The 19951-nt window shown below is 45.2% G+C and overlaps 1 protein-coding gene across 1 annotated transcript in view; it reads left to right on the forward strand.

Moving 5' to 3' along the window:
* The window catches only part of TG (thyroglobulin), a 272911-nt gene that overhangs the window by 141142 nt on the left and 111818 nt on the right, over window positions 1-19951 (forward strand). The window contains exons 36-40 of the mRNA XM_032760475.2: window positions 7208-7342; window positions 8911-9075; window positions 13149-13368; window positions 14976-15069; window positions 17381-17540. Coding sequence (XP_032616366.1) covers window positions 7208-7342; window positions 8911-9075; window positions 13149-13368; window positions 14976-15069; window positions 17381-17540 — 774 coding nt within the window. The remainder of the gene's footprint in view (window positions 1-7207; window positions 7343-8910; window positions 9076-13148; window positions 13369-14975; window positions 15070-17380; window positions 17541-19951) is intronic.

Below are 19951 nucleotides of genomic sequence, written 5' to 3' on the forward strand. Positions count from 1 at the left end.
ACCCTGCCAACCACAGGTCTGCCTGGTACCCTGGAGGACCATAGGTGGTGAGTGCCGTGACCGGATGCGGATATTCAAATGGTTATCCCGGCACCAGCATGAGAATGGCCTGAGTGGGCTGAGACTCATGATCAGGAGGCCCTTGTTTGGAGCCTGCGTGGTAACTACAGTGAAATTGGTGAGGCCAGAACTAGGTGGAAAAGAAAAGACAGTTCCCAGTGGGGCTGAGCACGTAGACTCCACTGGGAGGAGGCAATAAGGATGATAGGATTTCTGGTTTGGGCAATGGAGTGAGTGGTGGAAATATTCCCTGAGGAAAGAAAGAACACGGTGTAGGAGTGAAAAGGAGCACTGGGGGACAGTAATGGCGTCATTCTGGGACACGCTAAGCTCGTGAAACCTTGAAAGACTGATGTTTATAGATGTTACTGCAATTCAGCAGCAAGTTTCCCATGAAAACTGAGGCCCTGCCCGTGGCACCGGCAGGCACACTGCGCAGGAGGTGAGAGGTTGTGGAGGCCCTCCTGGGCAGGAAGCAAGCTGCCCTGGGACAGGGGGACAGGGGGACAGGGGGACAGTGGGGCGAGGGGACGAGGGGTCAGGTGGAAGTCAGGAGAGAGATGTTTGGTGGGGACACCACTGACAGTAGTTTGGGCTCCTGTGCCCCTTAAAGAACACCCCTGGTACTTCTATCCAGGCTGAGAGCTGCATCATTTTGAAAAGACGGTGTCCAAACTGCATCAGGAACCAAGCAGCTTGACCCAGAGATGGTGAAGGTGGCTGTGTTTGCTGAGTATTTCCCCTGGGCAGCAGCTCACATCTAGTAACTCATTCATTTGTGGTTATAACCCTAGGAGAGACAGTCTCTTAATATCACCATTTTATAGATGAGGAAACTGAGGCTCAGAGAAGGGGAGTGGCTTGCCCAAAGTCACACAGTGTACTCTGGCTGTTTTACTCTGTCCCATTTTGACATACACTCACAGCCAATTGTTAGTGTCAGCTGCTGGGTGTGTTCAACTCTTCTGTGGTTTCTGGCAATATAAGGGGACCCTGACTTTATTCTCTAACCAGTGTTGGCTTCCCGGGAGGTGCGCAGAGGGCTGCGTGGTCTCACACCACTAGGGAGCATGCCAGTGAGCACGGAGGGGCATCCCTTCTTACCAGGCAGGACAGTCACTCTGTAGGAGCCAACCTGTCCGGCTTTCCTCTCGGCTCACCTCTCCCTCCTACTCCATCTTCTCCCTGCTCTGGAGGAAAAGGACTCCTTTCCTGAGACCTGGATCCAAGGGCCTAGAGCAAAGGTGCTGATGGATTAATTTACCCCACAAAGGCAATGGTCCATGTGTCATCTACTGAGAGACATTATGCTTATTAGAGATCATGAACAAGGGCAATGCGTAACACAAAGATCTTTAAGATTAGAGTTTCTCAGAGTAGTTAAGGGACTTGTCTGAGGACACACAGTGTCAGGCTGAGTGAGGTTTAGAACTCAGAACTGTCTCTTCACTAGCGCAAGCTGTGTCTCCAGCAATCATGGCCAAAACAAAACCAAAACCAAAAAGGGTATCTTGGAGACCACAGTCATTTTCAAACTTGGATGTGTGTCAGAATCACCAGGAAAGTTAATAGACTACAGAGGCCCCGGCTCTTTGAAGTGAGAACTGGGCCTGGACTTTGGAATTTTTGTCACATTTCTCAAGAGAATCTGATGCTCACCCAAGTTTGAGAACTATGATGGACGGTAAGAATCGTCTTAAATATTTTGGTTTCTTAGACTGTTTTTCCAGGCTGCCACCGCTGGCTGTCAGGTACAGTCCTGAAGTATCAGAGGAGGCCCCTTAAACAGTTGTTGAATGAATACACGATTGAAAGAACAAATATACACAGCTGACTTAGTTAATACCCGCAGGTTTTCAATCTACAGCCTCGTGGAGGCATATCCTTGCTAGATTGGAATATAGTGTTGGTCCTGTTTTCAAAGTAACCACACAACAAAGAGCCTATTAATATTATGAATAGTCCATTTTATTTTGATATTAGTAGAAAAGTCAGTAGACTTAAACAGGAAAAAATAGATAGGCAAATAATTTAAAAGATGAAATGTTAATTTTTGAGTTGTAGGTTTTTTGAATCATGAATAATGATTTCAGTTTTGAATTTTTAAATGTGATTTGGCCAGTGGTTTTAAAATGTGTATTAGAATGGGCTATAATATGTAGTCAGCTGGAATCTCAGAAAACCTGGCACGTTTTAAGGTTTCAGAATTTTATTTTGGCCATTTTCATGTTAATTTTTTTTTTTAGTAAACTCCTGTCACCCAGGGAGATATTTGTTGAAGTGTTGACTGGAGGTTGGCTGTCTGGTATTTTGTTGTTTTAGTTTGGGATGATTTATTTTTTATTGCAAGAATTTAGTAAAGCAGGCAGAGTTCAAAAGACAGAGCCTTTTAAATTTAGGCCTTTAAAATTATGGACTTTATTTTTATGCTAAATCTGAAATGTCATGGGACTGGAGTGGAGCTGGAAGGAGGAGTAAGACCGGGAGAAGGGGGAGGAGAGGTGGGGACAGAAGAAAACACGAGTTGACTTTGTAAGTTTTTTTATGTGTTTCTAAATTTTTTTTTAAGTTTATGGAGTCCTTTTGTTTCCATTGAGTGTGTAGATCAATTAGTTTGGAGATTTTTTACAAGGTTTTTGTTGTGCCCGTTAAAGTCTTTAATTTTTCTTGGGCCAAATATTGTTACATAGACCAAAAATATAGCCAGCCAGACAAACAAAAACTAGAATTAGACCAGACTGAGTATTTTAGTGGATGCAGATTTTTAGTATTAGCTTCATTTTTGGAGAACTCAAGTCTAAATTATATTTGGGACTTGACCCTGATCAGGATTTGTTTTAGGATGGAACTCGAACTTATAATTTTAGACAAGGATAGAACTTTAATTTATAATTTTGGACTATAAAAATAGGACTTGAATTTATAATTTTATGATGGGATTAAAGACAATTAAAGGCATAGGTGTATATTAATGAGGTATTTATTAGAAATATGTCTAATTTAGTTCTTTTTTTTTTTTTTTTTTTTAAGGAAAGTAGTGTCAAGGGAGCCTGGAGTGTTGAGGCAGAGAACTAGGAATCTTCTAGTCAAATCTTTAGACAAACCAGTCTAGGTGCCCACTCAGGGTCAGTAAAGGGGACCCATACCCCACTAAGAGGATAAAGTATCTTGAACCAGTTTGGTCTCACCCATGTCTGTGAGTTTCATTGATGGTGATTTTAGTAAGTTGTCCTGTTAGAAAATATAAACACATAAGTAAATAGCTTTTCTCTATGTCAACAATAACCATTTTGAAAATATAGTGGAATAATATCATATTCTATTCTTAATGGCATCAAATATTAAGTATAATATTAAATAACATTCAAATTAAAAAATTTTCTCTCAAATTAATGTTTAACTTTGAGATCATTCCAAGTAATAACCCAATGAAGCTTTCTTGAACATTGAAATGGTAAATTTTATCCAAAAGAATAAATAGCCAAGGAGATATTTTACAAAACAAAACAATGTGGAGAAACTTTTACCATTTGATGATAAAATACAGAGTGACTATGGTTTAAGCAGGATGGAGGTAGAGCCAGGATTTGCAAAGACATTCATGGAAAAGAAGAAACAGCCACCAAAACAAATTCACTTACAGACGAGTACTCACGATGAGATAAGCATGGATTTTGAATTACAGGAGAGATTATATTTTAAAATAAATGACACTAGCATTGCAATCTATGAACTAAAAATAGAAAAATGAAAAAACAAAATAAAAATTAATCAATAAACCATAGACTCTATTTTTTAGGAAAAGACTCACACTTTGGGTGAGCTTGGAAGCTGCTACCACCTCATTCATCTGGAGGGGAAGTCTGTGATGTACTAACTCTGGGTTCTGTACCTGCAAGAACTGGCTCCAGCCCTAGCTAGCACTACCACTTGATTAGCCATGCTAACACTGGCTAAGCCGATTGGCTAAGCAAAAGGGTGTATTACTGGATCGTCTGTTTCCTTATCTGTAAACTTGGACAGTGACAGTACCCACCTCATTGGTTATCATGAATGCTAAATGCAGCAGTGTTGCAAGTTCCAAGCAAATAGTAAACTCTCACAAAATGCTGCCAAGAGCCCCAACTTTCCTGCTTCGTCATCCTTCTGCCTCCACAAAGAGTTTGTTCTCAGAATTTTCATGAGATGCTTGTGGACCTCCCAGATGTTGGATTCTGCACAAAAGCAGTGGCTCATCCAGGGGTTCATGCAGGCCAGGGGACAGTGGCAGGTGGAGGGAATGGCAGGACTTGGCTCCAGGCCCTGGAATGGTGACAGATGAACTGGCTTTCACTCGGAGATGAAATTCACTCTTCAATTATATGCTTTCTCCCAGACATCAACCTAAACACGCAGTATGGCCAAGGCTTCCATTTTAAGACCATAATTGGTGAGTCTAGCCCTAAAACCCTTTCATAGAACTTCTCTAAAATTGCAATGTTCTCACCCTCTAAAAATATGCAGCTCAGTTTGGTCATGTTGCAAAAATGCCCCTTATATTGACCATGAAAATAGCAACATGTGGAAGACGCTTAAGAAAATGAAAGCCCAGTATCTTTTGCAGTCAAGCCAGGTCCCAAGTTCAGGAAGACACAGCTCCTGAGTCTTAGGATGGCACCCACTGCTCCAGGACAGAGCATGGAGGTTTACCTTCCTCTTGCCGGGCCTGTGTGAAACTGGTTATGTTATTTGGCAACTTCTCTGGATGAATCTTTTCTCTCTCTTATTTTTTCTTTCTTTTTTTTAATGTAAAAAAGTATAGACATGTTATAGACTGAATGTTTGCATCCTTCTCAAATTTATATGTTGGAACCCTAACCTCCAATGGGATGTTATTAAAAGGTGGGGACTTTGGGCACTGATCAGGGTGCAGAGCCCTCATGATGGGGTCGGTGCCCTTCTGAGAAGAAGCAACAGAGGGCTTGCTTGGTCTTTCTGCTCTCTGCCATGTGATGATACATCAAGAAGACAGCTATCCATCAAGCAGAAAGAAGACACCACCAAGAACCCAATCATGTTGGCCCCCCACTTTCAAACTTCCAGCCTCCAGAACTGTGAGAAATAAATGTTTGTTGTTTAAGCCACCCAGCCTATGATATTCTGTTATAGCAGCTTGAGCAACCAAAACATGGCACTAGATTGTTTTGCTGCTTTATTTACCAGTCTAATTTTAGTGAACTCTCCACCAGTGTGCTGGTTGTCAAAGACAGGTTTAAGATAAAAATTATAAACTTCCCTGTATAGCTAAGAGCAGGGTGTTATCAAAGGCAAAGACCCTTTCGTACCTGATGATAATGTTCTGGAAAAGGTGCTCAGCTGCATAGGAAACTCAGACGGGATAGATGGAGCATTGACTTAGAGCCAAGACACCTGATTCTGTTCTGGCCTAGTTATTTTCCAGCTCCATGTTCTGAAAAATGTCATATAACTTCTCTGAGTTTCTGACTCCTCCTCTGTGAAAGAGGCACTAGAGCTCCTACCCAACCCCTCATTTGGGTGCTGTTGGGATCAAACATGATGATGAAGTGAATATGGTTTGTAAACTTCAAAGTGCTATGCTCGAGATCGCCATAGTGTTCTGCTAACACAAGGTAAATGCTACCAAATATTTATTAAATGACACACTACTGTGGTCTTCTGGGAAAAGAAGCAAGAAAACAAGAAAGAAGAAAACACAGAAGCAAGCAAGAAGGTGTGTGTGTGTTACAGAGAGAGAGAGATTTTCTTTATTCATGATCACTGATGCCCCACTGAACATCTCTCCAGGGGTGTTCTGGAATCAGCTCTCCCAAATGATCATGGAAGCCTGTCTTGGGAGGCAGCCTTTCAAGCTCTTCAGTGTTATTTGTGGAAAGTATGATACATCCATTGACCTAGACTCACAGTCCTTTGTCTCAGTGGAAACCTAAGTGGAAACTCAGGATCCCCCTCACTTGGTCTGGCTCTAGGCATGGCCCTTGCACCAGATGGGACGAGCTCACCTCCTCACCTCTGCCCAAGCCATCTCTGTGGCTGCTACACCTGTGCTTCCCTCCCCCGTGCTGAGACGGCCACGTCCTACATACAGGACTGGGGAGGCAGCACCAGAGAGCAGTTGAAGGGCACAAGCTTCACTACATACAAAGGCCGGTTCCAATCCTGTTCCACTGAGCAGCAACAGTGCCCTCACAGGCCGGTCATTTTAACCTCTTGTGTCTTATTTTCTTCATATATAAAGGAAGATGTCTTAGCTGGGGTTTTCCGAGAAGCAGACTCTCAGATGGAGATTTGCATGCAAGAAGCTTGGTGCAGAGTATGCTTGGGATATAGAAGGAAGTGAGGGGCAGGATTGGCCAGAGGAAGAAGAACTTTGATGCAAATCAAATGATGGCCCCACTGATCTTCCAGTGAGCTCTGAAGCTAGGCTGGCCGTTCAGATTTGTTCCGTCTTGAGGCTGGCGGTACGAACCTTTATCTACCCCCATGGACAGTGTTGGGATGCAGGCTGTCCTTGGGGACCGGGAGGCAGTTCTCTTAGATCAAAGGCAATTCCTGAAGAGAGACTCAGTTGGGAGCTGCCAGCCATCAGCTTAACAACAGTTGGGGAAATGAGAGCCTTGGTCCTGCAGAGGGGTCTCAGTCCTGCAGGGGGTGTAGATGGCACTCCACAGTGTCCCTTACAGAAAACAACTGATAGCAACTGATGTAATGTCTGTAAAGACCTGAGCATAGTACCACATGATTAACCTGATATGTCTCTTAGTATCATTATTACCTCGTATTTTTTTAACTGCTGCTTTGTAACAATTATATCATGATGTTTTTCTTTTCTTCTCAACTTCTCTCCCACTACTATGAGCTGCTTAATAGAAACAGCCATGCTTTCTGTTTGTTTCATTCTGTTTTCAACCTTTGTATTCCTAGGCTTGAGCACAGAGTCTGGCTCATAAATAATTTAATAAATACTTGTAGAATGGAAAGACGGATCAAGCTATAAGATTGCACAGGAATGGAGACCACAAGGATGATGCCCCTGAGGCTGCCTTTAGGGATACTGGGTAATACACGGCTGTCTTTGTTGCTCACCAGGTGACAACTGCATGTGACTGTCCGTTGCCTTCTCTCCTAGTGTCTCTGGACTCATGGCAGTCCCTGGCCCTCTCTTCAGTGGTTGTTGATCCATCCATTAGGCACTTTGATGTTGCCCATGTCAGCATTGCTGCCACCAGCAATTTCTCTGCTGTCCGAGACCTCTGTTTGTCGGGTAAGGGGAGTTTCCAACCCCCAGGTAGGGTGGGACAAAACCTCACACAAGTGCTGCTTAAGATTCTCACCTTAGAAAAACACATGAGACACTACGATAACCTAGGATGCTTGGAAGTAAGGGATTAACCTGGGGAAGAAGACCTGGGTGAAGTCTCCTCATTACCCCACAGTGCAGCCAAGGTGTCCAAGGGAATATGCCAGCCAGAAGATGAGGGATATAAATCCAGGTCAGAGGAAGATCAGAAGAATGATCTAGTGGGTTAATCTGAGGCAGAAAAGATGCACATGCATGGCAGCTCTGGCAGCTGACCTCAGATAGCAGGTGGGCTGTTGTGGTGAGGAGGAAGTACACTTGTCTGGCCAGTGGGATACAGCTAAGAGCTATTGTTTTGGTAAAACTCAAATTTTAGGAAACATTTTTCAATGCAGTTGAGTAACTTTTTAATAGGCAAAGCTGCCCACAGATGCATAATTCCTTTAGAGAGTTTTTGGTCATTGTTGGTATTTAAACAAAAGCTAGGTAACCACTTGATGGGAATGTTCTACAAAGAATTTTAGCTTCTGAAAGAGGCAGACATCAGATAACATTTATACCCTTGCCAAGATTCTAACCCCCTCTGAGGTTCTATGAATTCCATGAATCTCCTTCTCTGAAAGGTTGGATAATAATATGCACAAAGCTATGCATATCTTGCAGATTGGACCACCATGTACAGATATGCAGGTTATGCACTGCACACCTCTGGGGGGTACCATTCACAGAAATTGAGCTATAAATAGGGCTGTCAGGCTGTCAACAACCTGACCAATCAAATGAAGCAGCACTTTTTCAGAACTGTTCTTAGGACTGAATGTCATGTAGTTTAAATTGTCTAGTGCAGAACTTGACATGCATGGGAAAGGGCATGGTCCCTAGTGGAACAGTGGGTATGGTGCCAGCTGAGGAGGCACTGAAGAACAGGAGAGGAAGACAGGGCTGAAGATAAAGGCTGGAGTATGGAGAGCCTTGTTTGAGGTAATTCTTAAGTGCATAGGGAGCCATGGAGATATATTAAGCAGGGAAATAACAAGAGCACATTTATAAATTAAATGAACAAAAAAGACCTTAATGCTGCATGGAAAGTAGATTGATCAGAGGGTTGGGTTTCCCATTGCTACCATTTTATTTCCATCCCCTGGTACAGTGCCTAGGATTTATTGTAGTGCTCACATAAATGAGTGATTGCATGACTGATGGATGGATTTATGGATTCATGGATGCATGAGCGGATGAAAGGATAGATGGATGGAATGGTGGATGAGTGGATGGGTGGATGGATGGATTGATGGATTCATGGATGCATGATTTGATGAAAAGGTAGATGGATGGAAGAGTAGATAAGTGGGTGGGTGGATGGATGAATGGATGGACAGATGATTGGATTCATGGATGCATGATTGGATAGCAGGATAGATGGATGGAAGGGTGGATGAGTGGATGAGTGGTTGGATGGATGACTGGATGAATGCATGAGTGAAGTAACATCTCTGAGGCCCAAGCGTCACTCTTCTCCCTCTTTTCTGCAGAATGTTCCCAACATGAGGCCTGTCTCATCACCACTCTGCAAACCCAACCTGGGGCTGTGAGATGTATGTTCTATGCTGATACTCAAAGCTGCACACATAGTCTGCAGGGCCAGAACTGCCAACTTCTGCTTCGTGAAGAGGCCACCCACATCTACCGGAAGCCAGGTAAGCCCGAGTCTATGCCTTTGCAGCCGTCCTGGGAAACTGGGTCTGGGGAAGGGACTGTTTAAACACATGGTGAGTTGGAGGACAGTGGCTTTTTTTGGCCAAAGTTCTGGGCTAGGTGGCACTCACTTGAAGTAGACTGAAGGAAGGTAGAAAAAATTCCTACTTCTGTATCACTTTTATTCATTTATTCCTTTGAGTTACAGAAGCCATCTTGGTTTTGAAGAGTTTCTCAGTAAAATAATTCAAGAGCCCACTTTTTATTATGGTTTTGTAGTTTAGAGAGTTCTTTCACAGGCCTTATCTCATTTGGTCCTCACACTAATCCTGTGTGGTGGCAGGATAAGAGCTTTATCCCTGTCTTAGAAATCAGAAGGCTATAGCCCAGAGAATTTAAGTTAATTCTATGATTTCACACAGCTAGTGATGATGGAGCTGGAACTTGGAGCCAGATCACCTATGTCAAGATGCAGTCCTCTCCCACAAAGCCATGCAGCCTAACTATCACATCATAAACACTTTGGACAGAGAAGCTGTTCCTGGCTGAGTTTAGTTTTAAAACACGTGTCAGATACTATGTTGGTTCTGGGGCTCCAGGCAAGGCAAGAAGGAGTAGCCATAAATCCATCACTAAGTAAGACTGCTAAGAGCTGTAGAACAGGAAACAGGGACTGGGCATCTGGGGGAAGCCCCTCCCCCACTAGACATGTTTATTGGATGAAATTGATGACTGTTGTTAGTTACATCTGCCATCTTGTCTTCTAGAGCAAGGTTCTACAACCATACTTTTCTGTTAACACTAATCAGCTGCTATTGTAGCATGGGAGCAGCAATAAACAACATGTAAACCAGTAGATGTGACTGTGTTCCAATAAAACTTTATTTACAAAAGCAAGCAGCAGCATATTTGGCCCCATGCTGTCCTAGAGCATTGACAGTCCTTTGGTTCTGTCTTGATGCCAGAGATATCTTCCTCTTCTGCCCCCTCCTCAGCCTTAGCCTTCAGACCACAGGAGTGTCTTCCAGACCTGAGAATGCTTTGATTGCTATGTGATGAGCTGTTAGGCCCTCAATCGTAAGTCTTGCCCTCTCTTTATCTGGACATTTATATTATTCAGTCAAGCTATGTAGATTTTTTTTCTGAGACAGAGTCTCACTCTGTCACTCAGGCTGGAGTGCAGTTGCACAATCTCGGGTCACTGCAACCTCTGCCTCCCGGCTTCAAGTGATTCTCATGCCTTGCTGGGAAAACAGGTGCATGCCACGATGCCCAGCTAACTTTTGTATTTTTAATAGAGATAGGGTTTTGCCATGCTGGCCAGGCTGGTCTTGAACTCTTGGCTTCAAGGGATCCACCTGCTTCGGCCTCCCAAAGTGCTGGGATTATAGATCTTAATAGTATATTTCACAACAGTGTAGCCAATATGTGTGGTAGTTCTGCTGAAAAATGACTTAACATTGAGATTTGAGTTCTGTAAAACACAAATTAGACTGCTTCTCTATTACTTCAGTGTGACTAAAACTCAATGGGAAATGCTCACTTCCAAAAGATGTGTGCACATATGCATCTACAGGTGTCTCAACTTTCACACAGACTTATTTCTTTACAGCTAATACACATGGCCACAGAGAATTTTCTTAACCCAGGTGGTCACGTTGCCTCTGTGGGTATTCTGGAAAGAATCTACTATTTCTGCAAAAGAATTTGAAAGAGATAACTTCACATCTAACATTTTCCCCGTGTTTGATCTCATTGAGTTGGGGATTCACTGGGCAGCCTCTGAAGGGAAGACTGAATACCACGGCCATGGGAAAGCAGGCCTGCATTCCCCCAAAATTCTTCCGCCTTTATATTTGTTCTGGCTTTGCTCCCGCCTTTGGATGATGCCACGTACATAAAATGTGGCTGTTTCCTGCATAGCAGAATGAGGTTCCAGCACTTCAGCAGCCATGGTCCTGAGTGCTTGCCCGAGACCCCTTGATTTATGATTGTGACAGGAAGTTTTGCAAGGAGGAACTATGGGGGTGACATCAGCCATGATTTGTGATTGAGGCCAGATTAAAAAACAGCAACTGTTCCTTTCCAGCCTGAGTTTCCATTTTGAGTTCTAACTCATATTACAATGTCTTTGCAACAGAGAAGGCTTCGTTTGCTCTTTTTTTCTTCTTTCTCTTTTTTTCTCTCCCTGCGTCCCCCCACCCCTGCCAATTCCTTCCTTTTTTCCTTCCACTCATTCATTCATTCATTCTTTCATTTACTTATGTGTTGGACTTCTGCCATTTTTCAGGCATTGAGCTTGGAACATTACAGGTATTATTATTTATTTCTGTTGTAGGAGACGCTATTGTTCCCATTTCATAGGCAGAAAGACTGTGAAGTTTTTCCAATAACTAGCTGTTCCATAAGCATAAAACCCAGATCTGCTTGACTCCTTAACCAGTTCACCATGGTGACGCTCAGTGACCTGAAAGTCAAGGACAGACATGATACCCAGGCTTCCCAACCTCAGAACCCGCTGACATTTGGGGCTGGAGTATTCTTTGTTGTATATGTGTGAGAGCAGTGGTTGTCCTACTGTAGGATGTCTAACAACAGCCCTGGCCAGGCGCCAGTATTGCGCCCACCAGATGTCAGTGGCATCTCTCCTTGACCCCTGTGACAGCCAAAAATGTCTCCAGATGTGGTCAAATGTCCCCTGTGGGCAAAATTACTTCCAGTTGAGAACCTCTATATGATACAAAGCTCCTGCGGAGTAGATGGACTTCTGTCTGCCTGTCTGCCTCTCGGTCTGTCTGCAGGTCTATGTGCCTCCTCTCCCCACTGTCTTGTTCAGTCGCCACTGCAGAAGATACACATTTTTATAGAAGGATCTGCAGAGAAAGCAGAAAGGCTTTGTCTTTCAATCAGCCGAGAGTGGAGTTCAGCAGACCAAATCTACGTGTCAGAAATAAGAGACTTCTCACACACACTTGAAGTATCTCTCCATGAGTGTTTACCGCTTCCTTTGTGCAGGGCTTTGAGTCCTGTGTGGCATCAGACAGGCCTGTCTTAAGTTCCTGAAAACAGTACTTGACGCTGAGTCTGGGCCCAACAAAAGTTTACTGGATCAATCAATGAATGAAAGAAAATGTCACTGAGGAAACAAGATAGGGCTACAGAGAAACTGATGAATGTCGCTGGCGATTAGTGTTGCCTGGAGCAGGGTGGGAGGCATGGCAGGCGGCACCAGTATTGGCCTTGTGGACAAGGAGGGATTTGGACATGAGAAAATGGGCAGGAGGGCCTCACAAGCTGGAGCACCCAGGGCACCCTTGGCAGAGAGAGAGGCAAAGCTCTGAACTGGTCCCAACCCTTTGTGCATGGGGTGTGGTCAGAGCTGGGGTTGAGAAAGGTGTGGCTTTGAATCCTACATCACCCTGTATCACCTGTGATCCCAGCAGGCCCTAGGCCTCCGCCTCTACATTTCTTCCCTCACTAATGAAATGTAAATGTGGGCCTGCAACCCCTACACTGCAATTCTGAAATCCAAAAGTCCTCAAAGTCTTTTTTTTTTTTTTTTTTTTTTTTTGGTAAGTTTGCAGCTAACTCATTTGGCAGCAAAATCTGACATGGGGTGGCTGAAGAAATTCTATTCTTTACTCATCTCTCTCAGGATGAGTAACCCACACATCTCACCACAGCAATGATGGCTGTGTTTAAAGGTGGGGCTGCACTCCAGGCCTCCCCAGGGGATTGGGTGTTGTTTGCTGTTTGCTTCTCTGTTCTTTCAAAAGGCCCCAGGGTGCTGCTAAGGGGTCCTGGGCCTGGATCCTTGTATAGAAGGGATTAGCATTGCATTCTGTGCATTTCAGTGCCTAATAAAGATCAGCTGTCTTTGTCATTTTTTTTGTTTGTTTACATTGAAAACCTGACTAGATTTAAGCTGTAGGGGTCTGAATAAATTACTGACATTTTCCAGGTGCAAAAAGCAGTGACTTTTCTTTTGCTGAAAGGACATTCAGACTGCCAGTGGAGAGAGCACTCACTGAGGCCTCTCCCCTTCCTCACCCCTTTCTCTTCCCTTTCCCAACAGGAATCTCTCTGCTCAGCTATGAGGCATCTGTACCTTCTGTGCCCATTTCCACCCATGGCCGGCTGCTGGGCAGGTCCCAGGCCATCCGGGTGGGTACCTCATGGAAGCAAGTGGACCAGTTCCTTGGAGTTCCATATGCTGCCCCACCCCTGGCAGAGAGGCGCTTCCGGGCACCAGAGCCCTTGAACTGGACAGGCTCCTGGGATGCCAGCAAGCCAAGGTATGGGTTGAGTGGAGAACATCTTGGTAAATGCTCAGAGAAATCTTCTCCATTCTAATCTATCCAAATGGGACTCAGTAGCAGAGCAGTGCATTTTGGATAAAGCAATGTATGGAGGATGGAATATATTAGCTAAGGTATCATTAAGTGCTGTGACAGATAAACTCCTAAGTATCAGTGGCTTAACACTCTTTTGCTCATGTAAAGCCCATCAGGTGATGGAGGGGCCTGTATGCTCTGCTCCACGAAGTGATTCAGGGACGCAGGCTGATGGAGGCTCTACCTTCTTCAGCATGAATCTTCCAAGGTCCCCCGGACATTGATCCAGGAAGAGAGGCTGTGAAATAATTGACAGGAGAGGTTCCCATGGAATAAGCCTGGAAGTGGGGTTCACATATCACTTGTGCCAGTATTGCAGTGGCCAAGCTCAGTTTCCTGGCCATATCTGATCTTAACGAAGCTGGGAGACACAGCATTGAAGGGAAAGTAAATGAGCTAATGAAATTTTTCCCACTAGGAACAAAATTACAAGTTTTTTTTTTTTAGGGCACCCATATCCTATCTTCTTTCCTCATCAAAAATTCCATTTTTTCCTCTTTTCCATGTGTATACCACTTTAAATAGCAAGCATATTGAAGAACAATATTGTGATTTTTTTTTCTAATTAAAGCATACTCAGAGTATCTGTGAAAACAGCACTTATTACTGCTGCTCTTCTCCTTCCCACCTGAATCTCCTTCCCAACAGCTACCCCATGGCTCTATCCTCAGGCAGCTGTACCCTCCATACCCATTACCACCATGGCTGGCTGATGAGCAGGTCCATGGGCCCATTACCAGATAGAATGATGAGCTAGGAGTCTCTTGAAGTACTCCAGGAAAAAGGTGATAAGGACTTCAGCTAGGATGGTGGCAGTCGGAGTGGAAAGGCATGGATTTCCATCTGCTCCACTGCTGGGAAACAAAAATAACAAATATGTGTGAATTAAAGTGCCTTACCATGTTAGGATGTACCCATTTGACAGATGAAGTGATGGAGTCACATAGGTTTTGAGTGGAGAGTAGTTGAGAGCTTGGGTCATTGTAGTCCAGGGCTAGTGAGAATTAGGTGATGAGCCAAGTCACCCATTGTGTAGATGACCATTGCACTGCCATTAGACATAGTCACAGCTGTAGTCTCAGCTCTTATACTGGGAGATGCTCAAACTGGTACTGTAGGACTCTGTACTGGTGCAGAAAGCAGGTAGGACACACCCTCCAAAGGAAAGTCTGCACTCTTGGAGCAAAGAAGGGCCAAAGTCTTAAGTGGCTTTCATTGTCTTTTTCTCTATCTCAAGTTGTTGCATCAGCAGACTTCTCTAAGTTGGTGCATTGTCTCTGGGGAATGTTCTTCCACAGGCCAGTGGCCAGAGAACGGTGGGCACTCTGTCATTCCTTCCATTCACTGAAGCTGAATCTTTAAACTCCCATTTCCTGAAGCTGCCTAATTTCTGCAGAGCTGGTGGGATGCCAGGCTTTGGAATGGGGTAGTGGGCTCTGACCATGGTGGTGGGTGGGGAGGGGTGGTGATGGAGCAAGTCTTGGAAGTCACCCAGTCTGTATCTGCAGGGCCAGCTGCTGGCAGCCAGGCACCCAAACATCCACGTCTCCTGGAGTCAGTGAAGATTGTTTGTATCTCAATGTGTTCATCCCTCAGAATGTGGTGAGTTCAGAAGCACTTGCTATGGTTGCCCTGAAGACTGTCCCATTAGAAATCCACTGTCCCCACTATGGCCAGCACAGTTCAGTCTCCACCTCTATGGCCTGCTGAGCTGAGGTTAGGTGATTTGCCTAAGGTCACTCAGCTAGTGAGTGATCTGTGGACTTGGTCAGTTGGTCTTCAGAGCTTATGGCTAGAACCAGTGAGTGGTGACCATGAGTGTGTGCTTTTTCCATGGTGTCAGGAAGAAGACTGTGGACTTGGTTTGCAGTTTAAAGAGCACTTTTATATCTATGATTTTATTGGTCTTCACGTGAACTCTAGGAGGATAGATGGACTGATAGATCGATCAGCCAATCAATTGATTGACAGAAAAATGTAGAGAGATATATTTGCCCTTGTCTTAAAGGTGCAGACCTGGGGCTAAGAGAGGCTAAGTGAGTTACATAAGGATATTCAGATGGGCAGAGTGGAGGCTCATCCCTCTTGCAGTGTTCCCAAGCCAGTGCTCTTTCTCCTTAGGGCATTTCCCAGTATCAGAGAACTTGGCTTTTTCTTCCTTGGGCTGTCTGGGCCCCATCCTGACCTTGGGGGAGGAACAGTGATGCCTCAGTCCAGACGGGCAGTACCTGGCCTCCAGGTGACGGGCCCTGCACAGGAGGGGCCAGCCTCCTGGACACTTCCTGCGGCTGTCATTGAGGCGGGAGCTGAGGACTGCCCCTTCTTTCTGTGCCTTTCCCTTGCCTCAGCAGCCACAAGCCAAACGGCCTTTTCCCTTGTTGGTGAGCTACCCAATAAAGATTAGTCAGGGCACTTTTAGGAGGGGCATACAGGGCCCCTTCACTGATCTGTGCCACAGAACAGGACAAATGAACTCAAGACCACTGAAGCTGGTCTTTCTCTGTGGCATTTAAAAAGACCTCATATTTGAAGAATCCACAACCACCAAGTGGTGACATCTGAGCTGGAATGTCACAGAGGAAGAGACTCCAGGTCAGACCCTTCCTCTCTGTAAGGCATTTCAATGAGTGACTCTACTGCTCTGAAACTCTGCTTTCACAGCTGTAGAGTGGGGTGCTTATGTTCACCATAGCTTCTACCTCCTTGGGTGGAAGATCAAATGAGACACTCTAGGGCACAGCCTTTAGCACAGCACTTACGGGGGCAGGTCCTCAGGCAGTGTTTGCTCACGTGAGGGGGCTCCTTTGTAGAAACATCTGTGTGTCTGTCTGAGGCCATCATATGTGGAGTGGTGATGTCACAAGGAGTCAGGACCTTGGATGGAGCATGAGTTACCGGATGCCTGCATATCCCATGGCCTGAACTGGGGCCTCAGATCCCCAGCTCAGACACACGATTCTAATATAATAGGGTCAGCCTACTTCCAAACCCTCAGCTCTGCTACCTCCTAGCTGTGGATTTCAGGCAAGCCATTCAACATGTCTAAGCCTCTGCCTCTTCATCTGTAAAATGTGGATAATAAGAATCTGCCAACTTCACAGAACTGTTTGAGGCCCTATTGTAAACACTCGGCACAGTGCCTGGCTCTTAGTAAGTACATACTAAACTCTAGCTCTGTGTTACCAAGATGGGTCCAGTCACAGAGCATCCAAGGGAAAGGGGACGCTAATGACCCAGAATGCTTTTTTGGAATAAACCATGGGCCAGAACTGGGAGCTGGAAGGCTGTGTGTTACCATGAGACGGGCTCCAGGTCTGCAGGGAGCAGCCATCCCTGATACCTGCTCACTCTGCAATGTGGGAGAAGTGTCCTCACCTTTTGTGACCTTCAGTTTCCTTCTCTATGAATGGGGTTTAGTAGTTGCTCAGGCTGCCATAACAAAGCACTGCAAGCTGCGTGGCTTAAACAACAGAGAGATTTTTCTCACAATTCTAGAGACAGAAGTCCAAGATCAAGGTGGTGCAGGATTGGTTCCTTCAGAGGCTCCTCTCCTTAGCTTGTGGATGTTCCTCTTCTCTTCCTTGTGTCTTTATGTGGCCTTCCCTCTGTACCTGTGTCCTGACCCCCTCTTCTTATAAGGACACCAGTCCTATTGGATTAGGACTTACAAATATGACTTCATTTTACCTTAATTACCACATTAGGCACTATCTCCAAATACAGTGAACTGCTGAGGTCTTGGGGGCTAGGACTTCAATGTATAAATTTGAGGGACACAGCTCCATCCACTGCATGGGGCTAAGTATGCCACAGAGCTGGCCAGAGGAGTCCTGTGTCAACCAAGAATCAGGCTCTAAGCATGGGAAAGGTGCCCTCCCCACACTCTAGCCTCATGTTTCTCCAATTCCCACAGGCCCCTAACATGTCTGTGCTGGTGTTCTTCCACAACACCAAGGACGGGGAGGAGAATGAAGGATGGCCGGCTATCGACGGCTCCTTCCTGGCTGCTGTTGGCAACCTCATCGTGGTCACTGCTGGCTACCGAGTGGGTGTCTTTGGCTTCCTGAGTTCTGGTGAGTTGTGGTCTGGTGGGAGCTGCTGACCCCCTGAGCCAAGGCTCAGACCCTTTTTCCCCAGGACCCATCCCCTCACTGCCCCTGCTCCTCCTCCAGCCAAGCTAGGCACACAGTGGAAATTTTAGCACATATGGTAGACTCTCCGGGGATACTGACACCCATAGACAAGGATGATAGTTGCCATTTATTGATAACTTACTACATGTCTGAGCTGCACTGCTCCAAGTCCATTACAGGTCTTATCTTGTGATGTGTGTGTATGTGTGAGTGTGTAGTTTAAAGAGGAAATTGAGGCCCAAGAAGATTAGAAACTGGCTTAAGATTATACAGTCAGGGAACAGCTGGGCCAAGAATTGACTTGCCCTGAACAACCCTAGGGGATGAGTTATATAGCTCTTCTGCCCACAGGGAAGCCATGTGATTTGGAATCAGGGCTGTATCAATAAGGAGATTCTCACCTCCTTTTAATACTGGCCTCACTTGTGAACAATGGCCTGTCCCATATCACAAACCTGTTGATCACCCCGTCTATGGCCTCCATCTTCCCCACTGACTCCTAGGGCTGAAGTGAGCCCTGGACCAACCTAAACATCCTCCATCCACGTCTTTTCCTCCAGCTACCACCTGCAGCAGGGAATGTATCAGCTGCAGTGGTCGGGGCAGAGTCACTGGCCTAGGAATCTGAAGAGCCCAGGGCCACCTCTGGCTGTGGACCCTCAGACAAAACCTTTCGTTTCACCCAGTCTCAGCCTTGTCCTTGGTAAAATGGGGGTAATTTTACCTGACTTCCAAAGTTACGATGAGGCTTAAATGAGGTAATACATGTAAAAGGGTTTCAGAGACTTGAGTTTTGCACATCTTCGAGGATAGTGACTGCTTCATCTCTGTTTCCCAAGGGTCTCATTTAAGATCTGAGATATCCTACGTGCTAAGTGTGGGTGGGTGAATGGAAGATTGGTAGTCGGAATGACCAGCTGGACTAGAATGTGTGTGAATGTGTGGGGTAGGCGTCCAGCATGAGCAGAAACCTGGATGACCACATGGCATGAAGCCTTGGATGCTGCTAAGAAGGTTCTAGACATATGAAATGGGCAACAAGTTAAGGCAAATAACAACCGGATGTTTATGTAGATGAGGATGAGAAACAGATTTCAGATTTTTTTGATGGGAAGCAGGGTCAGCTGGGAATCCAAGGACAGATATAGCTTCCCCTTTCCTGGCTCTGAGAGACCATGGGTCCCTCATTTGGCCTTTCCAAATCTCGGTTTTCTCGGTGGTAAAATAAGGAAAATTATCCCACCCTCTTTCACATATATGTCGTGGTAAGAAGTGAATATGATAACTGGAGTTTTGTGGAAGCTCTTTGGAGAGTGTTTAAAGAATTATTCACGTGTGAGTTGATTTTCCTCTTTGAAGAGGGAAACCTCTTTGCCTGGGTTTGCTTTCCTCTGTGTGAACACAAGACTGACCGTAATTTGTGCCATTGCTGGCCCCTTCCTCTAGAGGTGGTGACATCAGGACTCGCCCCAAGGAGCCTGGGCCTGGGGAGCTTTTCCCAGACATGGCTGTCTTGTTGGCTTAGAGCATTTCTAGACAGAATAGAGTTTCCATATGTCGTCTGTCCTTCAGTGGGCGGGAGATTATGATTTCACAGAGTGTAATCTTGTTGAGAATTCATGTGCTTCTGGAGAGGCAAACTCATTTTGGCTGCCGGCAGGGGCAGCCTGTGGGAAGGAAACGGAAGCTTCCAGAACACCCAACCCCACTCATTCCTGACATGCACCAAGCCTGCCTGTTCATTTTGCTCAAGGGAAAAACCATCAGCAAGAGAGAAGGAAAGTTACACTTATGGAGTGTGTCTGTCTTCACCAGATATTTCTCCTGGATTACCTCATCTATTTCTCACATGAGATCTCTGAGGCCAGCAGGGCGCAGACATTTCACAGATGGGTCAGTGGAGCTCAGTGAGGCTGAGAAATGTTATCGCCACAGTCACAAGTGGCATCCTGTGCCTTAAACTCTGTTGGTGGAACAACAAGAAATACTGTAGTGCAGGCAGCTCCCTCCGATGGCTGGACACGCCGTTTCAATTCCCTGTTCTTCAGCTGTGCTGAACAGGGTCTATCTTTTGCGTTCATTTAGCCACAGGCCATTTTCATTTTCTTTCTTTTCTTTCTTTTCTTTCTTTCTTTCTTTCTTTCTTTCTTTCTTTTCTTTCTTTCTTTCTTTCCTTCTTTCTTTCTTTCTTTTTTAAATTTTACTTTAAGTTTTGGGATACATGTGCAGAACATGCAGGGTTGTTACATAGGTATACATGTGCCATGGGGATTTGCTGCACCTATCAACCTGTCATCTAGGTTTTAAGCCCCACATGCATTAGATATTTGTCCTAATGCTCTCCCTCCCCT

The sequence above is a fragment of the Hylobates moloch genome, unplaced genomic scaffold, assembly GCF_009828535.3.
Source record: "Hylobates moloch isolate HMO894 unplaced genomic scaffold, HMol_V3 SCAFFOLD_9, whole genome shotgun sequence".
NCBI classification, from domain to species: Eukaryota; Metazoa; Chordata; class Mammalia; order Primates; family Hylobatidae; genus Hylobates; species Hylobates moloch.